At 38.4% G+C, this 24905-nt stretch overlaps 2 protein-coding genes across 4 annotated transcripts; one reads left to right on the plus strand and one right to left on the minus strand.

The window, feature by feature from the left end:
- Positions 1-945: 945 nt before the first annotated feature.
- Positions 946-4532, minus strand: LOC148584962 (glyoxylate/hydroxypyruvate/pyruvate reductase 2KGR-like). The gene is made up of 2 exons (XM_088517925.1): positions 3993-4532; positions 946-1675 (listed from the first exon to the last, which is right to left on the minus strand). The coding sequence occupies exons 1-2, from the start codon at positions 4413-4415 to the stop codon at positions 1157-1159; spliced, it is 942 nt and encodes a 313-aa protein (XP_088374051.1). The 5' UTR covers positions 4416-4532; the 3' UTR covers positions 946-1156.
- Positions 4533-6923: 2391 nt separating this feature from the next.
- Positions 6924-19443, plus strand: LOC132187251 (glyoxylate/hydroxypyruvate/pyruvate reductase 2KGR). 3 transcript variants are annotated; one of them, XR_009440808.2, is made up of 4 exons: positions 6924-7412; positions 8026-8557; positions 17458-17525; positions 19080-19443. XR_009440808.2 is itself a non-coding variant. In XM_059601498.2 (3 exons), exons 1-2 carry the CDS (start codon positions 6987-6989, stop codon positions 8542-8544), a joined length of 945 nt encoding a protein of 314 aa, XP_059457481.2. In that variant the 5' UTR covers positions 6924-6986; the 3' UTR covers positions 8545-8557; positions 9182-9361. The 3 variants fall into 3 exon arrangements, 2 of the variants coding, with proteins under 2 accessions (XP_059457481.2, XP_059457480.2); XM_059601498.2 differs by lacking the exons at positions 17458-17525; positions 19080-19443 and adding an exon at positions 9182-9361; XM_059601497.2 differs by lacking the exons at positions 17458-17525; positions 19080-19443 and having other exon boundaries at positions 8026-8688.
- Positions 19444-24905: the final 5462 nt, after the last annotated feature.

Raw genomic sequence — 24905 nt, forward strand, 5'->3', positions numbered from 1 at the left:
CCCTCCCCGAACTGCCCCGCCCCACCCGAATTTTCTCATAAAAAAGCGGATTCGGGTCATATATTAAGATATCCAAGTGGGTCGGGTTACGGGTATAAGTTTTCTATTTTATCGGGTTCCCGCCTCGCAATTTTGCCCTAACCCTAATTAAACCCTAATACCCATCATATTTCTCCTGTGCCGCTTCCTCTTTTTTTCTTTTTCTTTCTTTCTTCTCTTTTTTTTTTTTTTTTTCTTTTTCTTTCTTTCTTCTCTTTCAGCCGCTTCCTCTTTCTTTCTTTAGCTTCTTTCTTCTTTCTTCTTTCTTATGTTTCTTCCTTGCGCCGATCAGCCGTCATCCACGCCATCTAGGTTTCTCTCTTTCTCTGAATCTCTTTCATTCTCTCTCGTTCTCTCTCTAAATCTCTTTTAGCCTCGCCTCAGTCTCAACCTCGACCCGCCCCACATTACCCGCCTTGCAAAACCCGAGACCCATAGATAATGTTCTCTACAACCGGGTCTCGAGTACAATTTTTAATACTCACACCATGCAAGTTGGGCAGCCGAAATGAGCAATACCCACCTCGATCCGGCCTGTGCCCACCCCTAGTCTCTAAAGCTCATTGTGAAGTTTCGTCCATTACCAATTACGAACAGTAATTTATAAGCTATAAGGTTTACAACTTAGATAATTTATATGATAATCTCATTACTCACACCTTAGTTATATTTGATGTAACCAATGAACCTTATATATATATATGTCCAATGTTTAATACATGTAAACAGGTTATATGTCCAATGTTCATTAAATAAAACAATAAATAAACAACTTTATTTAATTAGAAGTAAAATGTCATAACAAATAATTGGACGACTTTAGGGAAAAAACCCTAACTCGAAAAAATAAATAAATAAAAGATGGTAACAGTCTCACCTGTGCAAATCAGAAATCCAAGCACTGCATTGAAAGATAAAACCCTCATTTCGACATTTATAAGGTTTTCCTTGCATCCAGATACACATGACAAGTTCTGGAAACAATGAATACAGATACATCAATAAGGTTTACCTTGCGTCTACATACATTTGACAGCTTCTGGAAACAATGAATTCCATAATGGAAGAAAACATATGTTTCATCCAATCATAAAATATCCCACATCCCTTATTCAAATTAAACCAAGGGGGTTAGCAGAGGCTTGTTCAAAAAGTGAGCCTCCAGGTTTCCAATCACTAGGTCAGCCATGGCCTTTCGAGTTTCCATTGTGCCACTTCCTACATGAGGCAAGAGGACTACGTTTTCAAGCCCAAACAGTTCCTCAGGTACTTGAGGCTCATTCTCATATACATCCAGACCAGCACCACCTAACCGGCCTTCAACCAGTGCAGATACCAGCTCTGGTTCGTCGACATGGGGGCCTCTTCCAATGTTGATGAGAACACCCTTTGGACCCAATGCATCAATGACTTCACGATTGATGATGTGGCGAGTTTCTTCAGTTAGTGGGCATGCAACAACCAGAATTTCACAGTTGCCAGCTAACTCAACAACACTTGGATAGTACGTGTATTTTGTGTCTGGTTTTTCTCTTCTAGAGTAGTAACAGATTGGGCAGTTAAATGCTTCAGCTCTCTTCGCAACTGCCATACCAATCCTTCCCAAACCGATAATACCAACTGTTTTTCCAGTGAACTTAACGAAAGAAGAAAAAAAATGGATATTATAAAAAGGAAACTGAAAGGAAATGCATGTGACAAAGCAAAAACAAAAAAAAACAAAAAAAAGGAATTCATAGATAGAGTGCTTAATCAAGAGAAATAAAATCCATATGCATCTTAAGGAAGCACAAGCATGATATGACAATTCATGACCCAATTACCTCCTAATAAATTACAACTAGTATCAAGCTGATCGCTCCAACTGGCAAGTAGATTTTCTGATACACACCACAAGACATTTTAATTGCCAGGGAGAACTTCCTTATGATGCAGCTATTACCCTCCTGTGGTGTGTGGCTGTGTGCTGTGTTAATTTCTCTCTATTATATCATGGTCCAACCCATAATTTCACCATGCCATGATTGAAATCAATTACTTTCATAAACACACTAAGATGTTGCAATGCTACTAGGGATAAACCTAGAGACCGAACTCGTTTTCGTATTGGAAAAGCACGAACTAAATTCATCTATAGCTTGCTTGTAACCATGAAAAAATTATTTACACAAATAAACTTACCAAGCTGAGGGCTGGATTAAATATTGTTTTTAAAAAAAGGGAAAGAAAAAACAAAAAAGAGCCTCTACAAATTTCATAACTATTCAAGCTTTAGTTCCTTAGCTCATATGTCAGCCAACCTAGTTTCAAGCTTTTATTCCTTAAACAATCTGAGCTTTAATAGCACCAAGTCAACTCAATACGGCTCCACAAAATTAAGGTAAGCTCCTAAAGAATCTCATCCAAGAAAACAAGTGAGAATAAAAGTTGATTTGATGCCAACATGCTTCTGAGTTAGAAGGAAGCTAGTGAATGTTTCAAGTATGTCGTACTTGCTATTTTGCAGAGTCTATGTGCAGGTGGATTGGATTCTAAGATGGATAAAACAAGATTGATAAGGTTAACTGCCAAGCACATGAAAGCTCATCAAACAAGCTCAAGCTTGGCCACATGTCTATAAACCAAGCTTAGCAGTTAACAGATCTACAGAGCAAATCTTGAGTAATTCAGCCAAGAGCAGAGAGAATATTTATTTATTTATTTTTTAATGAATTAAGAGGAGATAGAATATCTTGCACTTTCCAACATACACTTACACAGAGGTATTGAACATAGGTGCTCTTTAACTGTATGAATAACACCTAAGGTTGAAATTTGACTTGCGTGGCTTGTACATAGTGAAACGTCATAAAGCTTCCAGTACCATACCATTTCATTCTAACTTATTCATTCTATTATTTGGTGAATCTGCCATTTCACACTAAAACTACATGCATCCCCGATTTTCAGCGGCTGCAGTATCACGTATAATGCAAGGCACAATGGCAGCAAGGAATGAAGCTAGTCTCTAGTTTGCACTAGAAAACACCCTAATAAAGCATTTTAAGCATCCTGCACGCTCCACAGAAAATCTGCCTTGTGCATTATTTGACTCCACAAATGTCTTTGGCATTTTAGCATTGATATTAAGAGCATATAAACCTAATTGAGTACTTTTCAGCATTTATACAAAGAAGAAAAAAAAATGAAAGTCAAATATCACAATAAGATGAAGTGGAGCATATAAATTGCACTATATAATGAACTAGCATAATATCACAAACTACAAAAGACCACAAAAAAGAGCACAAAAATCTGCAGACTTCTGCACAGAAAGAATGAGAAACAGAAAACTGAACACAAATAAATATGATCCATGTTCACAGTCTAAGATGTTGGAGAAAACATTTACGCCGACAATTCACTCGGAATACACAAAGTATATAATGTCAAATGAACAATAGGATGTTTATTCTTCTAAACTAGTTTTTTGAACCCACAATGCTTTAATCGGTAATCAATGGCATAACCGGCATCACACTCCACTAATGCAAGCACAAAAAAGATTCAATCGATACACAAAGACTGAAAGACCATCTAGCAATAAAACAAAAACGTTATCACTCAACAGAAAATAAGAAATCTAGTTCATACACCATCAATTTCGTCAGGACAATCCTCATTAAGAATGAGACAAATGAGCACGATCAGATCAGAATTGCACTTCACTACTAGAAATGAAACATCAGCTTCGAAGCAAAAATAAAACGAAATTATCAAACTAAGGACAACTGAATCAAAACTCCACAACATCATATATATAAAATCAGAATCTTTCTCAACCATCATCCCCAATTCAACCCCCCACATCCTATTCACTTTACAAGACAAAATCATGAGTTCAAAACCATCAATCACATAATCAACAAAAATACCAATTAAAAAGGAAAGGAAAGGAAAGGAAAACAAATGACCTTGGTAGTCAACCTAAAGTCCCCCTTCTTCCACTTCCCACTCCTAACGTACCGATCGCACTCACACAGCCTCCTCAGCACGGCCAGGCTGAGCCCGATCGCGAGGTCCGCCACGTCCTCGGTCAGCACGTCCGGCGTGTAAGTAACCCTAATCCCCTTCTCCTTGCACTTGTCCAGGTCGATCTTGTCCACCCCGACGCTGAAGCTCGAGACGATCTCGAGCCCAGGCAGCGTGTTGATGAGCTCGGCGTCGGCGCCGGCGGCAGAGTTTCCGACGACGGCTCGGATGGAGGCGGAGTGGTCCTTGAAGAACTGGGACTTCTGCGGGACGGTCCAGAGCCTGAAGAGGTTGAAGCGCCTCTGGAGCTCTTGCTCGAGGTAGGGGTTCATTGGGCACAGCATGAGTACGCCAATGGACTCCATTAGGGTTAGGGATTAGGGTTTCCTGGTTCGCTGGAAGTTGACTGCAGTTTTCAAGAGAGAATGTGTAGCAATTTTCCTCTGATATATATCAAGAGAGAAGTGGTCCAATTATTATTATTATTAGAAGGGGTGGAGTTGATTCAAATTAATAATCTTCACTTCATCAAATCATCTCCGACCGATGCTCTAAGATAGTTTTATAGTTAAATATAGTAATTTTGTCCTTCCAATAGAAGTAATAATTAAACTGAAAAAAGTGGTATTTTGAGTAGTTAGACTATCGGCTCATTGTTGGAGATGCTCTAAGGTGTAGTACTCAACCGATTAAGATACTTTTCATAAAAGAGTGGAATGCTATACTTATTCTCATTTTTGGACACTCATAAGTGATTGTTACATCCAGGGTGGTTTTATCTTAGGATGTTTTTAAAAATCACATATTAATGTTAAAAAAAATAAGGGCAAAACACGACATCACTTGCCAAACTATGACCGGATCGACAGTTATTTAGAATATCACAACCATTAAATCAGGTTCATGTGTTATCCAACGGGGAAAATTGATGTTGTCATTTGGTAGGTAAGAATGTGATGGACGACTATCGAATTGTGTATGGTGAGTGGTAGGGGTGTCAAAAATAACCGGGAAACCGGAACCGGGACCGGAAAACCGGGACCCGGTTCCGGTTCCGGTTTCAAAAAAAAAAAAACCGGGACCCCGGTTCCGGTCCCGGTTTTTGGCACCCGGTCAAAACCGGGAAAACCGGAACCGGGTATTAAATAATATATATATATATATATTTTAATTCTTTTACTCTTAGTATTACGCAATACTCAGTATATATATAAAACAATATTTTTTATTGTTTTAATGTTTTATTTATGTATCTAATTTAAAATTATGTTTAGGGTATTTTAAAAAATTTGAATTTTTATTTTTAAGGCTCATATAGGCAAAAACATTGATTATTTAGGATTTTTATGCTTTTTTAGGTTTATTTTTTAATTATTTGAAACAATCACAATAAAGCCTCTTTAATTTAGACAAAAAGATTAATAGTTTCTTTTTTAAATGAGCTAACTTATGAAAAAAAATAATGGGCTTATTTTAGGCCCAATACCTAAAATAAGCCCCAAACACTAATTATTTTCAAAAACCGGGTACCGGACCGGGTAAAACCGGAACCGGCCGGGAACCGGGACCCCGGTTAACCGGGGTCCCGGTTCCGGTTCCGGTTTCCCAAAACCAAGAACCGGGGTACCCCGGTTCCGGTTCCGGTTTTGACCAAAAACCGGAAAACCGGACCGGGTTGACACCCCTAGTGAGTGGTATTGTATTTGAGATATCAATGACGACTCATGGAAAAGGACTGACGGCAAAAGTGGGTGTGACAATGCATCTAACTAATTCTCAAGCACCATTAATCTATCCCTCAAGTTTTTTTAACCACCAAGGGTTGGTTTGGTTTGGATAATAAACTCTTAAAATAGGATGATTATTTTTATAGAATAGTAATTTTTTGGCTTGATAAGGGTTTATTTATAAAAATAGTTATTCATATGAGTATCATTAATCTCTTACACACAAGAATAGTTATTTCTAAAAAAAAAAAAAAAAAAAAAATCAGAGGAATAACTATTCATGAAGGAACTGACAATTTTTTTTCAAAAAAACCAATTTTTTCATAAATTTCTTTTAACCCTTAAATTTGTTTTTTTTTTTTTTATTAATTTTTTTTTGTTTTTAAAAAATAAGAAGAGCGGGGTTTTTAGTAATTTTGGTTAAACTTCAATTAGATGTTGTTACCAAACTAAGAAATATGAATAACTATTCCATTTTACTTTCGCCTATTCTTAGTAATAGCTATTCAGTCCTTAAGGAGTAGTTCAATTGGCTAAGGACCATGCCTTATGAAGCGAAGATCACTAATTTGAATCTTTCCTCCCCCTCTTGTATGGCCTCTTATATGATATGTCAAAAAAAAAAAGTAATAGCTATTCAATTTCTTAATGAAATACCTATTTCGTGAACCAAACGAGACCTAAGTGTTAGATATGGTCCAAATGAAAATAATTTCTACAATCTTTTGACAAACCAAATTTTTTGTGTCCACCAAATGAGAGATTGACAATTCATGATGGAACAACTTTAAAAAACAAAAGCAAAAACATGGAATTTCACCTTTTCATTAACTCATGATAGAAATTTTCTCCTGCCCAGAAAAGAATTTTTTTTAAATTTAGTCCAATAAGTATATATATATATATATATATATATTTTTTTTTTAATATTTTAAGAGTTATTTATTGTCATTTCATTAATTTATGAATCCAAACATTAATTTTTAGAAATCAAAATATGTTAAATTACACTTATTAAAATAGGTTGATGAAAAGTTTGGAGGAAATTTGTGTACATAAATCATTTGCATTTATAAAACAAAAAAAAAAAATAAAAAAATAAAAAAATAAAGCCCTTGGGTCTTCCTCTTCCTCTTCATTTTATTCTCCTAATCCCAGTTTAAAAAATTCACATGCCCTTGCCCAATTTATCCTTCACATTCATGTCCAATGGATTCCTCCATAGGCGTCCTAATGACCTGCCCAATGTCCGATTACCTCGAACAACAACTCCAAAAGCGCTTCAACCTCTTCAAACTCTGGACCCATTCCTCGCACTCCGATTTCTTGAAGAACAACTCCAACTCCATCCAAGCATTGGTGGGGAACACCAAAATCGGTGCCGACGCAGAGCTCATCGACTCGCTGCCCAAGTTGGAGATCGTTTCGAGTTACAGTGTGGGGTTGGATAAGATTGATCTGAGCAAATGCCAGGAGAAGGGCATCAGGGTTACCAACACGCCTGACGTATTGACAGATGATGTTGCCGATGCGGCGATCGGGTTGGTCTTGGCTGTTACAAGGAGGGTTTGTGAGTGTGACCGGTTTGTGAGGAGTGGGTTGTGGAAGAAACGCGATTTCGGATTGGGTACCAAGGTTAGTTCGTGTTATTTATCGATTGATTCTTGAAGAATTTTCTTGTGCTGCATTTAAGTTTTAGTTTTTACTGAAATATTGGTAATGGATAGTTCTGGATTCATTGATTCCAAGCATGAAATTGAATTTGGATATCTCATAATTTATGCTCCTGACTTTGCCATTAATCCTGTTCATGTTGGGGTGATAGATTCTTCAATGAATTGGTCTGAGAGTATGATTTTAATAACAAATGGAGTTGCCGAATTGTATGGTATTTAGTGTCCACATTTTGCTTATTCCGTTTCACTAAGCTAAGTTAGGAAATAATTCAACAGCTATAAAGTTTCAAACTTGGACATTCTCATTTATTTGTATTTAAATTTAGAAAAACACGATGGGTGTTTCACTTATTGTTACTGTATATTCTTGTAGAAAAAATATATAAGAAGAGCATCCCAGTAGATGAATCGACAGAGATGTTATATATTGGGAAAAAAAAAGAAGATGTAGTCGAATCCTTGATGTGTCCTTCACCTGAATGGGAACTTGAATTGAATCCATTTTTTTTCCTCATGTTTTTTCAATTATCTACCTATTTTTATGTACATATTTATTTTTGTTTATGTTTCAGTTCAGTGGTAAATCTGTTGGAATTGTTGGGTTGGGCAGGATTGGTTCAGCAATTGCAAAGAGAGCCCAAGCATTTGACTGCCTTATCAGTTACCACTCAAGATCTGAGAGACCAGAAACAAATTACAAGTACTACTCGAGCATCATTGACTTGGCTGCCAATTGTCACATCCTCATTATTGCATGTGCTTTGACAGAAAAAACACACCACATTGTCAACCGTGAAGTCATTGATGCCTTGGGTCCAAAGGGTATTCTCATCAACATTGGACGAGGTCCACACATTGATGAACCAGAGCTTGTGTCTGCACTCCTTGAAGGCCGGTTAGGTGGAGCTGGGCTCGATGTGTTTGAAAATGAGCCAGAGGTTCCTGAGCACCTGCTTGCGCTTGAAAATGTAGTTCTCCTGCCTCATGTGGGAAGTGACACCGTGGAAACCAGTGAGTCAATGGCAGACCTTGTGATAAACAACTTGGAGGCGCATTTTCTAAAGAAGCCACTGTTAACTCCAGTGATTTGATTTGATTTATAAGGTATGTGGGATGAATTGTTAGTGATCTTTGGCTTGTTGCCACCATTTAGTTTTTTAGATTTATATATGTTCCACACATTAATGTTTTGGACCTTTGATGAGCATTTCTCTAATAAGATTCACATTTTTCAACTGCAATATGCTCTATAGCTTCTTCTGTTTCTCCACTATGAATCGCCCTTAAGGCTACATTTTTATTGTATTTAATTGTATGAAATTATTTTACAATGTATGGTATTGTAAATGAGAAATTGCATGGGCGAAGAAAGGAGGCTTATGAAAGGCACCAAGAACCGTGTATTTGATACCATGTAAAAATATTTAATAAATTATAAAATAAGGGAGAAATAGCGGAAGTAAAGAGATAGAAAAGAGACAGAATTTTGGGAGTGGTTCAGTCGTAGGGGCATACGTCCACCACTATGAAGTTCCCTTAGGGCTACATCTTTATTGTATTCAACTGTATGAAATTGTTTTACAATGTATGGTATTTATAGAGAAGCTAAAGTAAATATTGTAAGGTGCGGAATATATGATAATACAAGGAAACTAAATCAAGACTTAAAATAGAAAATAGCTTAACATGGAAAAGATTCTAACATAATGGCTTCTTCTACAACGCCAGCCACAGGTGCAAGACCAAACCTTTCTCTGTGCTTGGGAAACATCTATAGAAGCCTAACTGATGGAGTCTTCAGCGACTTGGTCAAGAAAAGGTGTTTGGATTCCAATAAACACCCCAAAACAGTAATTACGGACTTGATGTCTTTAAAAATGAGCCATAATTCTTAGTTGAAAAGTTTAGTTGTACAGGGGCAAGTCTGTATAAACTGGTATGGCAAGTCCTTGGCGGCATGCCATACAATTATTATTAATTTCCAGTTATGATAACATAATTAATTTCATGAATAAAAGCAACGAATAACAATGCATTGTAAATCGCCAATTTTTCAAAATGTGAGGGTTCACGACATATGTTTAAAGAGAAATCAGGTATGTAAAATATGCACAATTTATAGCGCTGAAAATATACATGCCCAACGAATGAATTGTTTTGCCATTCTCATGGGCAGTTACTTACCTCGTGTGCAATATCCAAGTTTGGACTCTCCGAGAAGTCTAGTTCCTTGATATACATTTTTTATCCTATTATTAGTCATTTTTATAAATCATAAAACCCTAATAATCACTTACAACCGTAATTTTTACCTTCTGACCTTCACCATTCAATCACTGCCCATCCACCCACATGTCGGTCCTCAAGCATTGACACATCGGTGAAAGGCACTCTTCTATCGGTGACTGCACATAGACCATTTTTCAGTCTTTCTTGGTCCAAGCGTCCAGCTTCTCACCATCTACTGGTGTCTTGTGTGTCGTAGGTACCTACTTTACAAGTCTTGGCCATATTTGGGTCTTAAAAATCCTAACTTTACCTCAAAACCCTTAAAAGTTATTAACTTTCCTACCAATTTCCCTTAAACCACGATGACCCATAAGAAGGGTTGAGTGTGTATGGTATTACACTGTCCCACCAGACCATAAGTTATCTAGCCATAAATTTTCGTGTGGCTCAAAAGCTCACAACCTTTTCCACTAAAAGGGCCATTTCTAGCTTGATCTATACTTTTAACATGCTTTTTTTTTTTTTTTTTTTTTGATAAGTAAAAAGATGTATAAAAGAGCGCAGAGAGGCTTAACCTTAGTACACAGGGAGTATACAATAGAGCAACTAAGAGGAAGAAAAAGAAGAAGAGAACATAAAAAGAAAGTCAGGGAAGCTAATCACTATAGGCGCTAGCCATCCAGCAGTCCAAGTGAAAAGAGTGTACAAGAAAAAGTGTACAAGGTCCTCTATGTTCCTAGATGAGTCCTCGAAACATCTAGCATTTCTCTGATTCTAGATGCACCACATGAGGCAAAGAGGAACCATCTTCCACACAACAGCACTGCGAGACTTGCCACCCACCCACCAAAAAGCATACCACTCCCTGACACAACCAGGCATCACCCAACACAAACCAAACCGAGAGAAAACGGCATTCCACAAGATACGCGCAACCCCACAATGAAGAAAGAGATGATCAACTGACTCCCCATCCGATTCACACATGCAACAACGATTTACCACTACAATACCTCTCTTCCGAACATTATCCAATGTTAGAGTCTTCCCAAGCACGGCTGTCCAAGCAAAGAAAGCCACTTTTGAAGGAACCTTAGTGCGCCAAATACTTTTCCATTGGAAAGGGATGGGATTTGTAGAAGCAAGGATCCTGTAATAAGATCTTACCTCAAATTTTCCTTTACGAGAAGAGATCCACCACATCCTATCCTCCCCTACCCCACTCCTCAAATGCGAATACAAGAGCGTGTAGAAAGAGGCCAAGACCTCCACTTCCCAATCATGAACCCTGAGAATGAAGGACACGTTCCACTACACAGAGCCATTTAGACACTCCCTATTATCCGCAATAGACGCATCCTTATTGGTGGCAATATTGAAGAGTCCAGGAAAAGCATCCTTGAGAGACATGTCACCGTACCAGATATCCTCCCAAAATCTGATGTTGGACCCAAGACTAGGGACAAATCTGAAGTGACCTCGGAGTGACCTCCACCCCCTGCATATATGCTTTCATAGCCCCACCCCATGCGGACCACTAGGATCCCTAGAACGCCAACCGCCCCAAACCGATCCATACTTAGCAACCAAGATCTTCCTCCACCGAGCCTCTTTCTCATGAGCAAATCTCCACAACCATTTCCCCAACAAAGCTTTATTCATCACATGCAAATTTCGGATCCCTAAACCTCCCTCAGAGATTGGAGAACAAATCTTGTTCCATATAACCAAATAGAACTTAAACTCATCATTAATCCCACCCTATAAGAAATCACGTTGAATCTTCTCCATACGCTTTGCCACGGATGCAGGGATAGGAAACAGCGACAAAAAATAAGTAGGGAGATTGGATAGGGTGCTTTTGATGAGAGTAATCCTTCCCCCCTTAGACAAATACAAGCGTTTCCATGGGGCCAGTCTTCTAGCGTACTTCTCCAACATGTCCTCCCAACTAGCCTTGACCTTGAACGGGGCCCCCAGCGGGAGTCCCAAGTACTTCAAAGGCGTAGAAGCTGAACCGCAACCCAGGATGCCCGCCAGAGAGCTCACATTATCCATACTACCAACAGGAGCTAAAATAGATTTAGCCAGATTCACCTTTAACCCAGAAACGACTTCGAAGCAAACAAGCAAAGCGCCAATATTTCTTATTTGATTCGGATCTGCCCCACAAAAAACCAAAGTGTCATCAGCGAAAAGAAGGTGAGAGACGATAACCCGATTCGACTCCCTACTTCTCACCGAGAAACCAGAGATGAGTCCCATGTTAATTGAGGCATTGATCAACCTACTGAACGCCTCCATAGCTATAACAAACAAGAAGGGAGAAAGAGGATCTCCTTGCGTCACTCCTCGCGAACTATCAAAGAAACCGGAAGAGGATCCATTGATCAGTATTGAGAAACGCACATACGAGATGCAATGTTCAATCCATGAACACCATTTCTCTCCAAAACCGCACCTTCTCAGTAAGTAAAGAAGAAACTTCCAATTTATATGATCATACGCCTTTTCCATATCCAGCTTGCACAACAAGCCAGGTTCCCCTGATCTTAAATGGCTATCCAAATATTCATTGGCGATGAAAACTGAATCCAGGATTTGCCTGCCCTTAACAAAAGTGTTCTGAGGTTTCGAAATGACCCTATCCATCACTCTCTTCATTCTGTTGGCTAATACCTTAGCAACAATCTTATAAGTCCCTCCCACAAGGCTAATCGACGAAAATCCTTAATATCGGAAGCTCCATGTGTCTTCGGAATAAGAGAGATAAACGTGGCATTAAGGCTTTTTTCAAAATAGCCTTGCTCATGGAACTCCGCAAAAACCGCCATAATGTCCTCCTTAATCACATCCTAGCAATCCTGGAAAAAGGCCATAGAAAAGCCATCCGGGCCTGGAGCCTTGTCTCTATCCATACCTTTCACCACCTCCCTCACCTCCCTTTCCTCAAAAGGATCTTCCAACCTAGAAGCCTCACCAATCGACAATTGAGGCTCTCTGTAAAAAGAGACTCATAAAAATTGGTAACATGGTTGCTAATGACCTCTTGATCTGAAGTTGTAGAACCACCCACAATCAGAGACTCAATAGGATTCTGTCTTCTATTTGTATTAGCAATCTGATGGAAAAATTTCGTGCATTTATCTCCTTCCTTCAACCAACGGATCCTAGACTTCTGCCTCCAACTGATTTCCTCATGTAAAAGGTAAGTCTCCAGCTCTCTAGCTAGCAACCTCTTTCTCTCCATTTCTTCTACGGATAACCCTCTCTCCTCTTCCACCCTATCAAGATCCTTTATATCATCCATGCAGGCTTTAATGCACCCTCCCACATCTCCAAATTCCTGGACATTCCATCTCTTACTGTTCCCTTTGAGAGCTTTCATCTTTTTAGCTAGAATAAAACTCTGAGTGCCCTGGAAATGGTAAGACTCCCACCAGCTCCTAACTTTGTCCACAAAACCCTCCGCTTTAAGCTACATATTCTCGAACTTGAAGGGTCTCTTGCCTGCCAAGAAACAATTACAATCAAGAATAATAGGAGCGTGATCCGAACACACACGAAGCATCCTCTTTTGTCGCATACTTGGGTAACAAGCTTCCCATTCTGGAGAAACTAAGAAATGATCTAACCGTGACCAAGAGTGGTTGTTAGACCAAGTAGAGACCCCCCCAGCTACTGGGAAATCCATAAGGCCCTGTTCCGATATAAAATCTGCAAATTCCCTCATTGCGCACCGAGAATATGCCCCCCCCCCCCCCCCCCCCCCCGATCTCTCACTAGGATAAAGAGTAGTATTAAAATCCCCTCCAATACACCAAGGCATTTCCCACCAACTCATTAGGCCCGACAATTCCTCCCAAAGAAGACGCCTGATGTTATCTCTATTAGGGCCATACACCCCCGCAAAAGCCCAAACAAAACCATCATCAACGTTTCTAAAAGAGCAAGCCGCCACAAAACTGCCCAATGCCACCTCAACCTTCGTGACTACTCTTCTATCCCACAAAACCAAAATACCACCCGAAGCCCCTCTCGAAGGGACATAGCACCACTCCGCATAAGGGCATTCCCACAAACTTCTCACAAAATTGTTAGAAATAAAATCCACCTTAGTCTCTTGAAAGCACACTATATCCACCTTCCAATTTCTAAGAAGATTTCTAACCCTCAACCTTTTGTCCCTTTCATTCAAGCCCCACATTCCAAGAAAGTATCTTCGGCTTCATTGAATAACTCGACAAGCCCTACCCTTTTTGCTATCCCTCAAAGAACTACCACTGTGCACCTCATAATTAACGGAAAAATTAAGATTATTGAGCTCCCTCTTATCTTTTTTTCCGGTATTGCTTCCACTACCACTCCCTCTTTCAACACCTCTCCTGCCTCCTTACCGATGTCCTCATTATCCGCCGTGATGTTCCCAAAAACCTCTGCCAACCGCCCATCTTCACCGTCACAAGAGACACCCACAAGCTTGCTAAAATGAGTTACATACTCCACCGAAATAGGTTCCTGATTCGCACATGGTTCCATAGCTAAGGAGTCTGGAGCAGACTCCTCATCCTGCGAAAAACGATCCTCATTTCCAGAATACGCTACTTCCAAAGAACATAAGCCCTCATCAAAGACACTGACCACAATCCCTTTCTCCCTAAGAGAGTGATCCGAACCTGGCAAAACCCACTTCTCCATACGCGGTGGAATTTCCCCCTGCATGTCGAGCAACTTCTGCCCATTACCTACGCCTTCCCCCAAGTCCTTCCCCAACATCCTTTGACCCAACTCCGATTGATTCCATCTTTCCAAACCCGGCGAAGCTCTTCCTGAAAAACACACAAGTCCTTTCCAACAACCGGGGCCGTCTGACCCAACTTGGCAGTAATCACCTTCTTCGACCTCTCACGATCTTCGGCAACGAGCCGAGAAGGGTCCGACAGAACCAGACTGTGCGATGCCTCCCTTCGATCTCCTGCTGAAAGAACCGACGGCGCCTTGCCCAGAATACCCAGTTCTAACTCGCCCAACCGCATTGACACTGGAACTTGAACTATCGACCTTATCGCCGGAGAATTCAGACCCTTACCGGCGTCCAGCGCTCCTTCCCTTGCCACATTCTCCTTCGTCGAGCCCTGCGCACATGTCACTAGCACCATTGGCGCCTCTGCCGGTGACCCAGAGTAGGCCGATGAAGCTAAATTCATCACGACCGGCGGTATCCGACGCTCAGTGTGAGACGTTGAAGCACCAGGATCCCCCACCTCACCAACGAGCCCAATGGGTTTCTCATGGCATGGCACCAATGCCTTCCTGCAATAGCACTTCAATAATTTATTGGGCCCAACTCCCGCTACATGAGCTTTGTCCTTCATCTGGGCTACCAATATCTTGGAGTGGGCCTTGGGCTGTAACTCATGCTGGCCCAAAGGCTGAACTTGAGAGCACTCCTTAACCTGGCCCATCTGGGGACTCTCCAAGACAGGGAACCTATTAATACCAGCAGATCCATTCCCACACCCACAAGTCAGACGCGTATCTAACCCTTGCAGACAGCTCCCAATATCCTCCTGTAACTTTAACAGGGAGATCTTCAACTTTTCCTTCTCCTCCGCATGCACGCAACCATGACAGGATGTTCCAGAGGCATGCCCATCAGCAGATTTCTCCTCGGAACTTGGACCCTTCTTCTGCTGTACCCCACAGTCGGCATCATCATTCCATGCAAGCCTAGTCGCCGGACCCTTCACCGGAGCCACCACTTGAGCCTCAAGATCTTTTTTAGCTTCCTTACCATGGCAGACAGCCATATAATTTTGCCCATATGAGTTGCTGATCCCATCTTTGCCTCCTATCAACCATTTAGGAACCCTCGCAATCGGTTCATCATAGGACCCAAACGGTTCCTCTACCCGTTTCGTTGAGGAGAGCAATACCTCAGAAACGCTCCTTCTCTGTTTCCCTATCTATCTTCCTTGCATCCCCAATGAACGGCTTGATGAAATCAGTAGCTATCCAAAGCTCTGATTGAAGCCGATCCCATCCACACCTGTTCCTACCTTCAGGCACCAAAACTCTTCCACGCCTATCTCTGCCATCATACTCCTCTAATACCAGAAATCTCCCATGCCTGTTGAAGCATTTCTGGACTAACGCACGTGGAAAGCTTCGGATAGACGCATCCCTAAATACCCTTGAATCCTCCACTGCCATCAGTTCGCCAAAGATATTCACTAACCAAACCACTTCTTTCCATTCCAGCTGTATCGAACGCATCTTACCTTTGCAACGCTCTTGAAGCTTCAGCACCGTGTCTCCATCCTTCACTACCAACACAAACTCCTTCGACTCCACTGACCAAGCTCTAGACAACCCCATGACTACTGTTCACAAAACAGAGAAATGCTAGGAGAAAAACACTTTTAACATGCTAATGACCGTATTAACAAAAAGTAAGAGTTAAACAACATGAAATAGATGTTAGAGTTTCAAATCTTATCCTTGGTGATGTTGATTTTCCTCCCTTAGCCTTAAAGTACAATAAAAATGGCATTTTCAAAACACTGTCAAGTTGTCGGCGTTTTAATTGAAAATGCCAAAAATTGATTGGCCTTTTTTACTAAAATGCTGAAATAATGCATGTATGACAGTCTTCGTATGACACATTATCATAGTTGTATAGCAGTCATATGAGAGTTTACTAAATACAATTACTCGTTTTCAATTAAACGCCGGAAAAAGTATTGCAAAAGACGTTTCTTTCATTTTCCCTAATTTTAATCGCTTTAGTCTTTACTCATCAAAAAATTTTCCCTAATAACACCTCTTGGCCCTTATCATCACTTTCTCAACTCCCTTTCTCATTCTCACGCACACAAATTCTGTCTCACCATCGTTCTCACTCCCCCTTTTTCACTCTGACCATCACTCTCACCCTTAATCAAACGGCTAATCTCCTTCCCCCCAATCGCACCATCACATATTGTTTCTCAACTCTCATTATCACTGCTCGCAAATCGACCAGCAGAAAGGGTCCATGGAAGCAGCTCGCTACTAAGGTGCATTACGTTAGGGTTTTGCTTTAGGCAGATTCTTATTGTTACTAATGATGAATCTTCATATATCCTGTATTTTTCGGTTGAAGTCCGCTGATAGAGATGATATTCTTGTAATTTTGTTTTCAAACCCTAGTAATCTTTATATATGAGTTTGATGAGGTTGTATATATGAGTTCCTCTTTAATGGTAACCAAATCTTGAGCGAAGTGATGCCAAATTCCATTTCTTTTGTTTTCCTTACTTGAGGTTTTTGATTGTTATTGTCATTCTTATTTTATTTCCTCCTTTTTTTCTGGGGTTTTGACGAACCTTAATTTGAGTTGTTTAGGCAGCATGGATATTTTCTCATTTGACTGAAAAAAAGAACCAAGTTTATTGAAGTGTTTATCGAACAAAGTCATTGAGAAGGCTAGCCAGTGGTTGATTGAATAGTGTCAGCATATGACTAGTTTTCTGATTTTTCCTGGTTTTTATTGGCGGCATCCTACAGTTTGTTCAATGTTTATCTTTGTAAATTTTGCTCATAAAAACGAAGCTTATTTATTTATTTATTTATTTACTTTTAATAATGTTTATAGTTATGAATTTTATATGTCCGTGGACAGTGAATTTCAAAATTTCAGAAGCTATTTTGTCTAGCTTCAAGTATAGTAGCTCTTTCTATATCAAGCTTTTTCACATCTCCCTGTATTCTCAATCCCGACTTGAACTTTGCAGGAAAGTAATCGTTATTCTGGGCTTCTGCAACTCTCTGCTATAATCTTATCTGTATTGATTGATTGAAGGTGAGAAAACCTTAAACTTAATTTTTTTGATGAATTTCTTTTGCATTTGTCCTTTCTCACAATCTGTCAAAAGTCAGCAAGAAATAAAATGGTTTTGTTTGATTGAAGTGTGAGATCTGCAGAGTATGCATTTTCCTGTTACAAATTTTCTTGTCCCGTTTGTGGTGTTTTAAATTTTATTCGTTCTTTTTTTGGATAAGTAAATTTTATTCGTTCTTATTGCTTGTTTACTTTCACTGTGTTTTTTATTCTATAATTCTTCCTTGTTAACCTGAAAATAATTCCAGTGTAACCACTACCAAAATTATTCCAGCATAACCCGAAGATTACATGTAAGAAGAGAGAAAAAATTAGATAAAAATCATTTCATGATATTTATATCTATCTGTATAAACTTTTATTTATATCAAAACCTTCAAGTCTTGTAAAATAAAATGAAATTGAATTGTCTACCCTATAACTTACCCTGTTTCGGGTACAACAAGATTACATGAGAGGAATGCTCGGCTCTTTGAAGAGGTAGAGACTTTGGTGTTAGAGTTACATAAGCTTATGCTTAACATGTTCCATATATGGATAGCGGCTCATCATAGCTTAGATGGTTCTACTTTTGCAGATTTTTTAAATTTATTTTCTTCTTCTTTCTATTAGGGGTTCTTTTGTATACTTCTTGTGTAATAAAGTTGCGTTCCTATGCATTTTATTAATAATATGAAATTACTTATAAAAAAAAAGTATATCGCTATGGTAATATCTTAAATTAAAGTTTTCCCAACAGAAAAATGGTAATATATTAGTTAAGTACAATTTCTAAACTTTTTAAATGATAATTCCACTAACTTGGTTCTTAGTCGTAGCTTTTCATGAATTAACAATCAAAGTCACTTTTTAACTGTAAATTGCATGGTCACTAAATAAAAAATACATTTAATTATAGAAATTAAAAATTCAATGGAGTGCTCTTTTCCTTCTTTTTAAACAAACTCTTTTAATTATGTCTTCAGATATTCAACAAGAAATAATCCTAGTCTCTGTTACCAACTTTGTAACCAAAGTTTTTTAATTATGCCTTAACATGTTCAACTCTTCCTCATTACCATTAATTATGCAGTACTATTGTCAAGAAGTACTAGATTGCTCATTACGTTGACATGCAATATGTTGTCAGTATAACCAATTTAGATAAGACTCATTGTTTGTATGTACAGGTAAGGACAAAGTTTTTCTTTAAATTGGGTTGGGAAATTTTTTTCAATCTATTCTATAAAAATGACATGTCACTTTTTATGTGAGAAATATTTGTTTTTTAAATAGCATGCGAGAAGCACATGCTTTTTGAATAAAATTTATTCCAACTTTATCTTTTAAGCATGTGCTTTTCACATGTAGAGAACACATGTCATTTTTATAGAATAGGTTGAAAGAAATTCGTTCAACCCAGTTTGGAAGAAAACTCTGTCCTACTAGTACTACAACTCTATGATTAATCAAGAACTACATTTTCTTGTGTGGTACTTTAATGGGTGGCTGTAACTTGTATGCTTCAATATTCAGGCAAAAATTAACCGTATGTGGAGCATGGCTGCCACGGATTGCGGGCAGACACTTCCTAGCGTGTGGGTTGTTCAATGGGGGTATTACAGAAAGTGTAGACCATTCCTTTGGAAAGAATGCTATTCTCTCAAGTTGTAGATTTGTGAGAGTCTAAATAACATATTCCCATCCCACCACTATCAGTCTATCCCACTATATTTGGCAATCTCAATCTATTCTTGAATTTGTTTTTTCTATTTTAAATTAAAATTGATTTAAGGGTGAATTGATAATGCCACGTTAACATAATGAGATTGTGGTGAGATGACAGTATGCTATATATCATTATTCTCAAGTGAGATGACAGTATGATATATATCATTACTCTTTGTGAGAACGATCTAGTTTGACCAAATGATTTAGTTCTTGGAAAGATTTTATTGCTTCCCAAAATTATTTCTTTGGATCGGCAATGTCTACAAGACTACAAAGGAATAAAAGAATTTTCATCACAGAATGTTTAACATGATATCACTATGCACTGAACCTTTGCCAATATTAGGGGTAGGTAGAATATCCAATCTCAAAGAGACCCTAAGAAGACAATGGAACTGCAATTCCAATATAGTCATGCATACTCACTGAGAATTACTTCAATAGGTAAGAATATAATAAAAAAAATAAAAGTGAGAAATTATTTTTAAAAGAGTAGAGAGAAGAATAGAGAATATATTAGAGTTTGTGTAGAAAAAGCAATACTTAAAATACATAATTATTTTTTATAGAGTTAAATACTATTTCAGTACCTGTTTAAAATACATAATTATACTTTATAGGGTTAAATACTATTCCAGTACCTGTGGTTTCCACTAAAATCAAATAGTCATCTGGGTTTTCAAAAATATCGCAAATAATACCTGTGGTAAGCCAATAAACCCACTTGGTACTTTTATCAAGATTTCGTTAAGTTTTTTAACGGAACACTACATCACCTTCACACATGGGCGCCACGTGACGTGGTACCTGAGTTTTTGGGTGCCACGTAATATATATATATATATATATATATATATATATATATATATAAAAGAAAAAGAAAAAGAAAAAAAAAAAAGAAAAAAAAATATGCTAGGGTGGCCAAACCACCCTATAGGAGATGGCCGGCCACCCCGTTTGGCCTGGGGGTGGTTCGGCCACCCCCTTGGCCAAACCCTCAAAAAAATTTTGAGGGTTTGGCCCAAGGGGGTGGCCGAACACCCCCTTGGGCCTTAGGGGTGGTTCGGCCACCCCCAAGCCAAACGGGGTGGCTAGCCACCCCAGCATATTTTATTTATTTGTTTGTTTTTTTATTTGTTAAAAAAAACTATTACGTGGCACCAAAAAACTTAGGTACCATGCCATGTGGCGCCCACGTGTAAGGGTGATGTGGTGTTCCGTTAAAAAACTTAAACGGAATCTTGACAGAGGTACCAAGTAAGTTTATTGGCTTACCACAGGTACCATTTGCGATATTTTTGAAAATTCAGGTGACTATTTGATTTTGATGCAAACCACAGGTACTGGAATAGTATTTAACCCTACTTTATAATTAAGGTAATTGTATAATAAGTTCCTGAGTCAATCCTCCAAAATTTAAAAATTCTTAATTTTTTTTTTTTTTTCGAAAATTTACTCCCTGAGTTAGTCGAAATGCCAATAAAATTCCTACCGTCAAAATTTTTTAACAGCCGTTAGTCTCAATCAAAACGCACCGTTTTATCTCATAAAAATATTATTGTTTTATTAATTTAATTTAAAAATTAAATCTAAAGTAAAAATAAAAAATAAAAAATAAAAAATAAAGGAGGAGGAAAGTTCTTCCGATGATTGGATAAGATAGAGAGAGGCTAGATCTGGTTGTTAGTAAGTTAGAAACCATTGATCAGTTCTTCTTTTTCTTTTTCTTTTTCACCTGCTTAAATCTAAAAAATAAAAAAATAATAATAATTAAAAAAAAAAAACCATCTCCGGCAACGTTGATGGCAGGAAGCAACCATTTATGGCAACTGAATTTGTTACAAGGGAAGCTCGAAAGCTGGTATTAACTATTAAAGTATTGATTAAGTGATTAACTTTATATCTTCCTATCAGCTTAAGCTTTTAGGACAAGTGGTAATTTAATATGGTGATTAAATTTACCTCTTCCTATCAGCTTAAGCTTTTAGGACAAGTGGTGATTTAACATGGTATCAAAGTCTAATCCAATTGGTTGTGGCCCACCGTCACTCATTGTCGCACGTGTTCGCTTGGATGTCCTCCCGCCACACGTGAGGGGGCGTGTTGGAAGTCTCACATTACCTGGGTATTAAGGAGATGGGCCATTTATAAGGGTGAGGGAAAACCTTAACTCCTGAGCTAGCTTTTGAGTTGAGTTAGGCCCAAGACCCATTTCTAATATGATATCAGAGCCACGTTTCTATTTATGTGGCTTTCAATAAAAGTTTTATGGCGTTTCTATGGTGTTTTCTAGCATTCTCTTATGATGAACTTCTAATTTTGTTGTAATCCACGACTTTATTCATTGGCGAATCTTGGCACAATGCGGTTTGGCCCTTCATAGGGTTTTTTTAGCGGCTAGTTTCCGTTGTCTGGTCTCATTGTCAGTTGCGGCTTGGCCCTTCACCGGATTCTTTTAGCTGCTTGTCTTCGTTCTCTGATATTTCTCCGGCCGTCACTTTCAGCCTTTCTTGTCTTTCTTGTTGGCAAACCTTGGCACAATGTGGTTTGGCCCTTCATAGGATTAACGGCTAGTTTTCATTCTCCAACCGTCATTTTCAGTTGTGGCTTCGCCCTTAATCGGATTCTTTTAGCAGCTTGTCTCCATTCTCCGGTATTTCTCCAACTGTCATTTTCAGCCTTTCTCGCCGGTGATGCCTTGATCCAACCATCGACTTCAAATGCATTTAATTTCTTCTATTTTCCAAACTCAAGCTTACACCTTCAATTTGAGACGGGAATGTTGGAATATTTTATATTTTATCAATTGGGTTTATTAATATTTTCCTTAACAAGTTATTTCTCTTTATGTTAGAATATTTTTATTCTCTGTTATTATATTTTTCTGAAAGGTTTATTCTCCTCTTTAATTAGTTTAGTGCTACTCTCAGGTTTTTTAGTCATTATTTATTGCCTCTCTATAAATAGAGAGTTATGTAATATTATTTGAAAAAGTGAACATACAAGATGTAGCCCATACGTTCCTTTCCGCTTTCGCGCTCTTTTTTTTCTTCTCATTTATATTTTAGTATTTTATATATTTTATATATATTTCAACATGGTATCAGAGCCAAAGGTCATGGGATTGAACCTTGACTCCGTCAAAATACCCCCCATTTAAATCAAATATTGCACGTGTTGAGCTTCACCTATTAAAAAGAAGTTTGAGCCCACACGTGAGGAAGAGTGTTAAAATATTGATTAAGTGATTAAATTTACCTCTTCCTATCAGTTTAAGCTTTTAGAACAAGTGGTGATATAACATTAACCCAATACAGGGAAGCGGATTTCGTGCTTATTGACTGTAATCTTGAGAATCACGAAGGATTTCAATGTTCATGTACTCATCATTCTCTTTCGTATTTTGATTTTGTTTTTCTTCGATGCTTTCCGGCCGGTTAGAATCCACTTTCTCTCCCTCCTATTTTCCCTTCCTCAATAATATTTTCTTGGGGAAAATGCATTTTACCCCCCTGAAGTTTCAGGGGTTTTGCAATTTTAACCCCGAAGTTCAAAAATTGGCAATTTACCCCCCTGAAGTTTCAAAATTTGACAATTTAAACCCTCCGTTTGTTTTTTCCGTTTAAATGGACGGAACTCGGCGCACGTGCTCCTCACGTGACTTTTTCACTCAAAACCTTCCAATTTAGCCCTCAGTAATATTACATGATGAACCCAACCCCTTTTCAACCCCACCCACTCGACATTCACTCCAAACAAACCCACACACCCCCACGGAAGCACGACGACAAGGTGAAGAAGAAAGTTTCAAAGGCGTGCTCCTAGCCCAGCGACAGCAACGAAGTCCAAAAGTTCGGCATCTCCTCTCTTCGCCATTTCTTAAGAGGTATCTTTAGATTTCAAAATATTAGATAATCTAATGTTTTAGGGTTTTGTGTAGAGAACAAATTGGGGGTTTTGTTGGAATATTGATTAGGGTTGTTTTTGTTTAAGGGAATATTATATGCCTCTTATTTATTCTTCTTTATTATGGTTTAGCTTTCAATAAACATTACTTTTTCATGCTACAACGATTAATGGATGAACGGTTGTAAGCACTTGTAGCTTGGTTGGCCGTGGTTATTTTCTATGGTCTGAGGTAATAGTTAATAAAATGCTACCTAATTAATTAAATAAGGAGAGGAGCAGCCAAAGCTGAACAATGTAAGTCTGAAACCCAGGCTGAAATAAGCTTCCTACACTCTTCTCCTTCTCTAATTATTTTCCCAAAAAAAGAATAGCGTAGGTTTCAGAATACGTTGGTCACATGCATGCATTATTACCCATTTGAAATGTGATCAACAATAAAACAAATGTGGAAGCGGACTAATTATGTATTACTATATCATGTAGAATGGATACCTCAAATGAAGGTGCAAGCTCATTTGGAAGCTCGTTTGGTTCAGCTCATAGCAGTGGTTCATCTGCGGTGCAGCGCGTTTGCTTCTGTGAGCGGCCGACTATTGTCAAAATAGCCAACACTGAGAAAAATTTTGGAAGGAGGTTTGTGAGTTGCGAAAACTGGAAGGCAAGTACTTGATATTTTATGTAATCAATATATGAGCTGTCATTGTTTACTGCTTTTGTTTAGTTTATTCAATTACTTTCGGTTGGTAATTGTTAGTTGTAATGTGTTTTGTAGATTAACCAAGACTGTGGTTTCTTTGAATGGCTTGATCCTAAAATGTGCTCCTTTGGTAAGAAGGTGGTACATCGTTTGCATCAAAGGCACGAATATTTAGAGGCTCAAGCGAAACGATATGAAACATTGGTTGAAGTTGAAGTTGGGAAGGTAAGAGCAGAACATGAGAAAAAAACCGTGCAGCTGAAGGCAGAAAGGGAGAGTGAAGCTCGTCATATGAAGGAACAACTGCTGAATGAGATATCTCAGTATAGTAAACAACTCGAGATTGTGGACATAAAGATGAATGCAATGAAGAAGAATTACCTTACAATCATTGTATGTTCATGTATGGTAATGATGTGTGCATTATTCATGTTGTTATTTGGATACATTCCCAATGGTCACCACGTCTGCAAATTACGTCGTGTGATGCTATCCTGAGGTTGGTCGTCATGGTTGAGCTGGTGGAACGTGGTGTAGTTTTTTGTTGTGGTTTTGTGATATGTTAGTATATTTACCAATGTGTAATATGATAGAACTATATAGTCATATGTGAAGTTATTTTGTCTATGACATTAGTCGATATGTTGGATCATGAATCCATTAGTCCCATGGGGATTTGTTCACTTTAAATACATTAGTGTCATGTGTTGTTTGGAGGATTTTTTTCAATTTTTTACTTTTTTATTTTTCATTTTTTGGGTAATGAGCAATATGTTGTTTCCACGCTTTCCATAAATCAGGGTATAAGCTAAACCTTAGAAGCTTTCCATAAATCAGGGTTTATTTAATCGGAGTTATTTTGTTTTACAGGTATTAGTCCGTGTTTGATCATGAATTTGCAATTCCATTAGTCCCACGTGAGATTTGTTTAGTTAAAAGGCATTAGTTCCATGTGGGATTTGTTTAGTTTAAGGGTTTAGGGTTTAAGGTTTAGGGTTAAATCGTAAACCCTAAATTTGACCACA

This window comes from Corylus avellana, chromosome 6 (genome assembly GCF_965113065.1).
Source record: "Corylus avellana chromosome 6, dhCorAvel1.hap1.2, whole genome shotgun sequence".
Lineage (NCBI taxonomy): Eukaryota > Viridiplantae > Streptophyta > Magnoliopsida > Fagales > Betulaceae > Corylus > Corylus avellana.

Excerpts from the sequence above, each read along its gene's own strand:
- LOC132187251 (XM_059601498.2), top strand. The coding sequence starts at position 6,987 with ATGGATTCCTCCATAGGCGTCCTAATGACCTGCCCAATGTCCGATTAC. Across the intron at positions 7,413-8,025 it reads ATTTCGGATTGGGTACCAAG|TTCAGTGGTAAATCTGTTGG; the intron begins GTTAGTTCGTGT and ends TTTATGTTTCAG.
- LOC148584962 (XM_088517925.1), bottom strand. The coding sequence starts at position 4,415 with ATGGAGTCCATTGGCGTACTCATGCTGTGCCCAATGAACCCCTACCTC. Across the intron at positions 1,676-3,992 it reads ACTTTAGGTTGACTACCAAG|TTCACTGGAAAAACAGTTGG; the intron begins GTCATTTGTTTT and ends TCTTTCGTTAAG.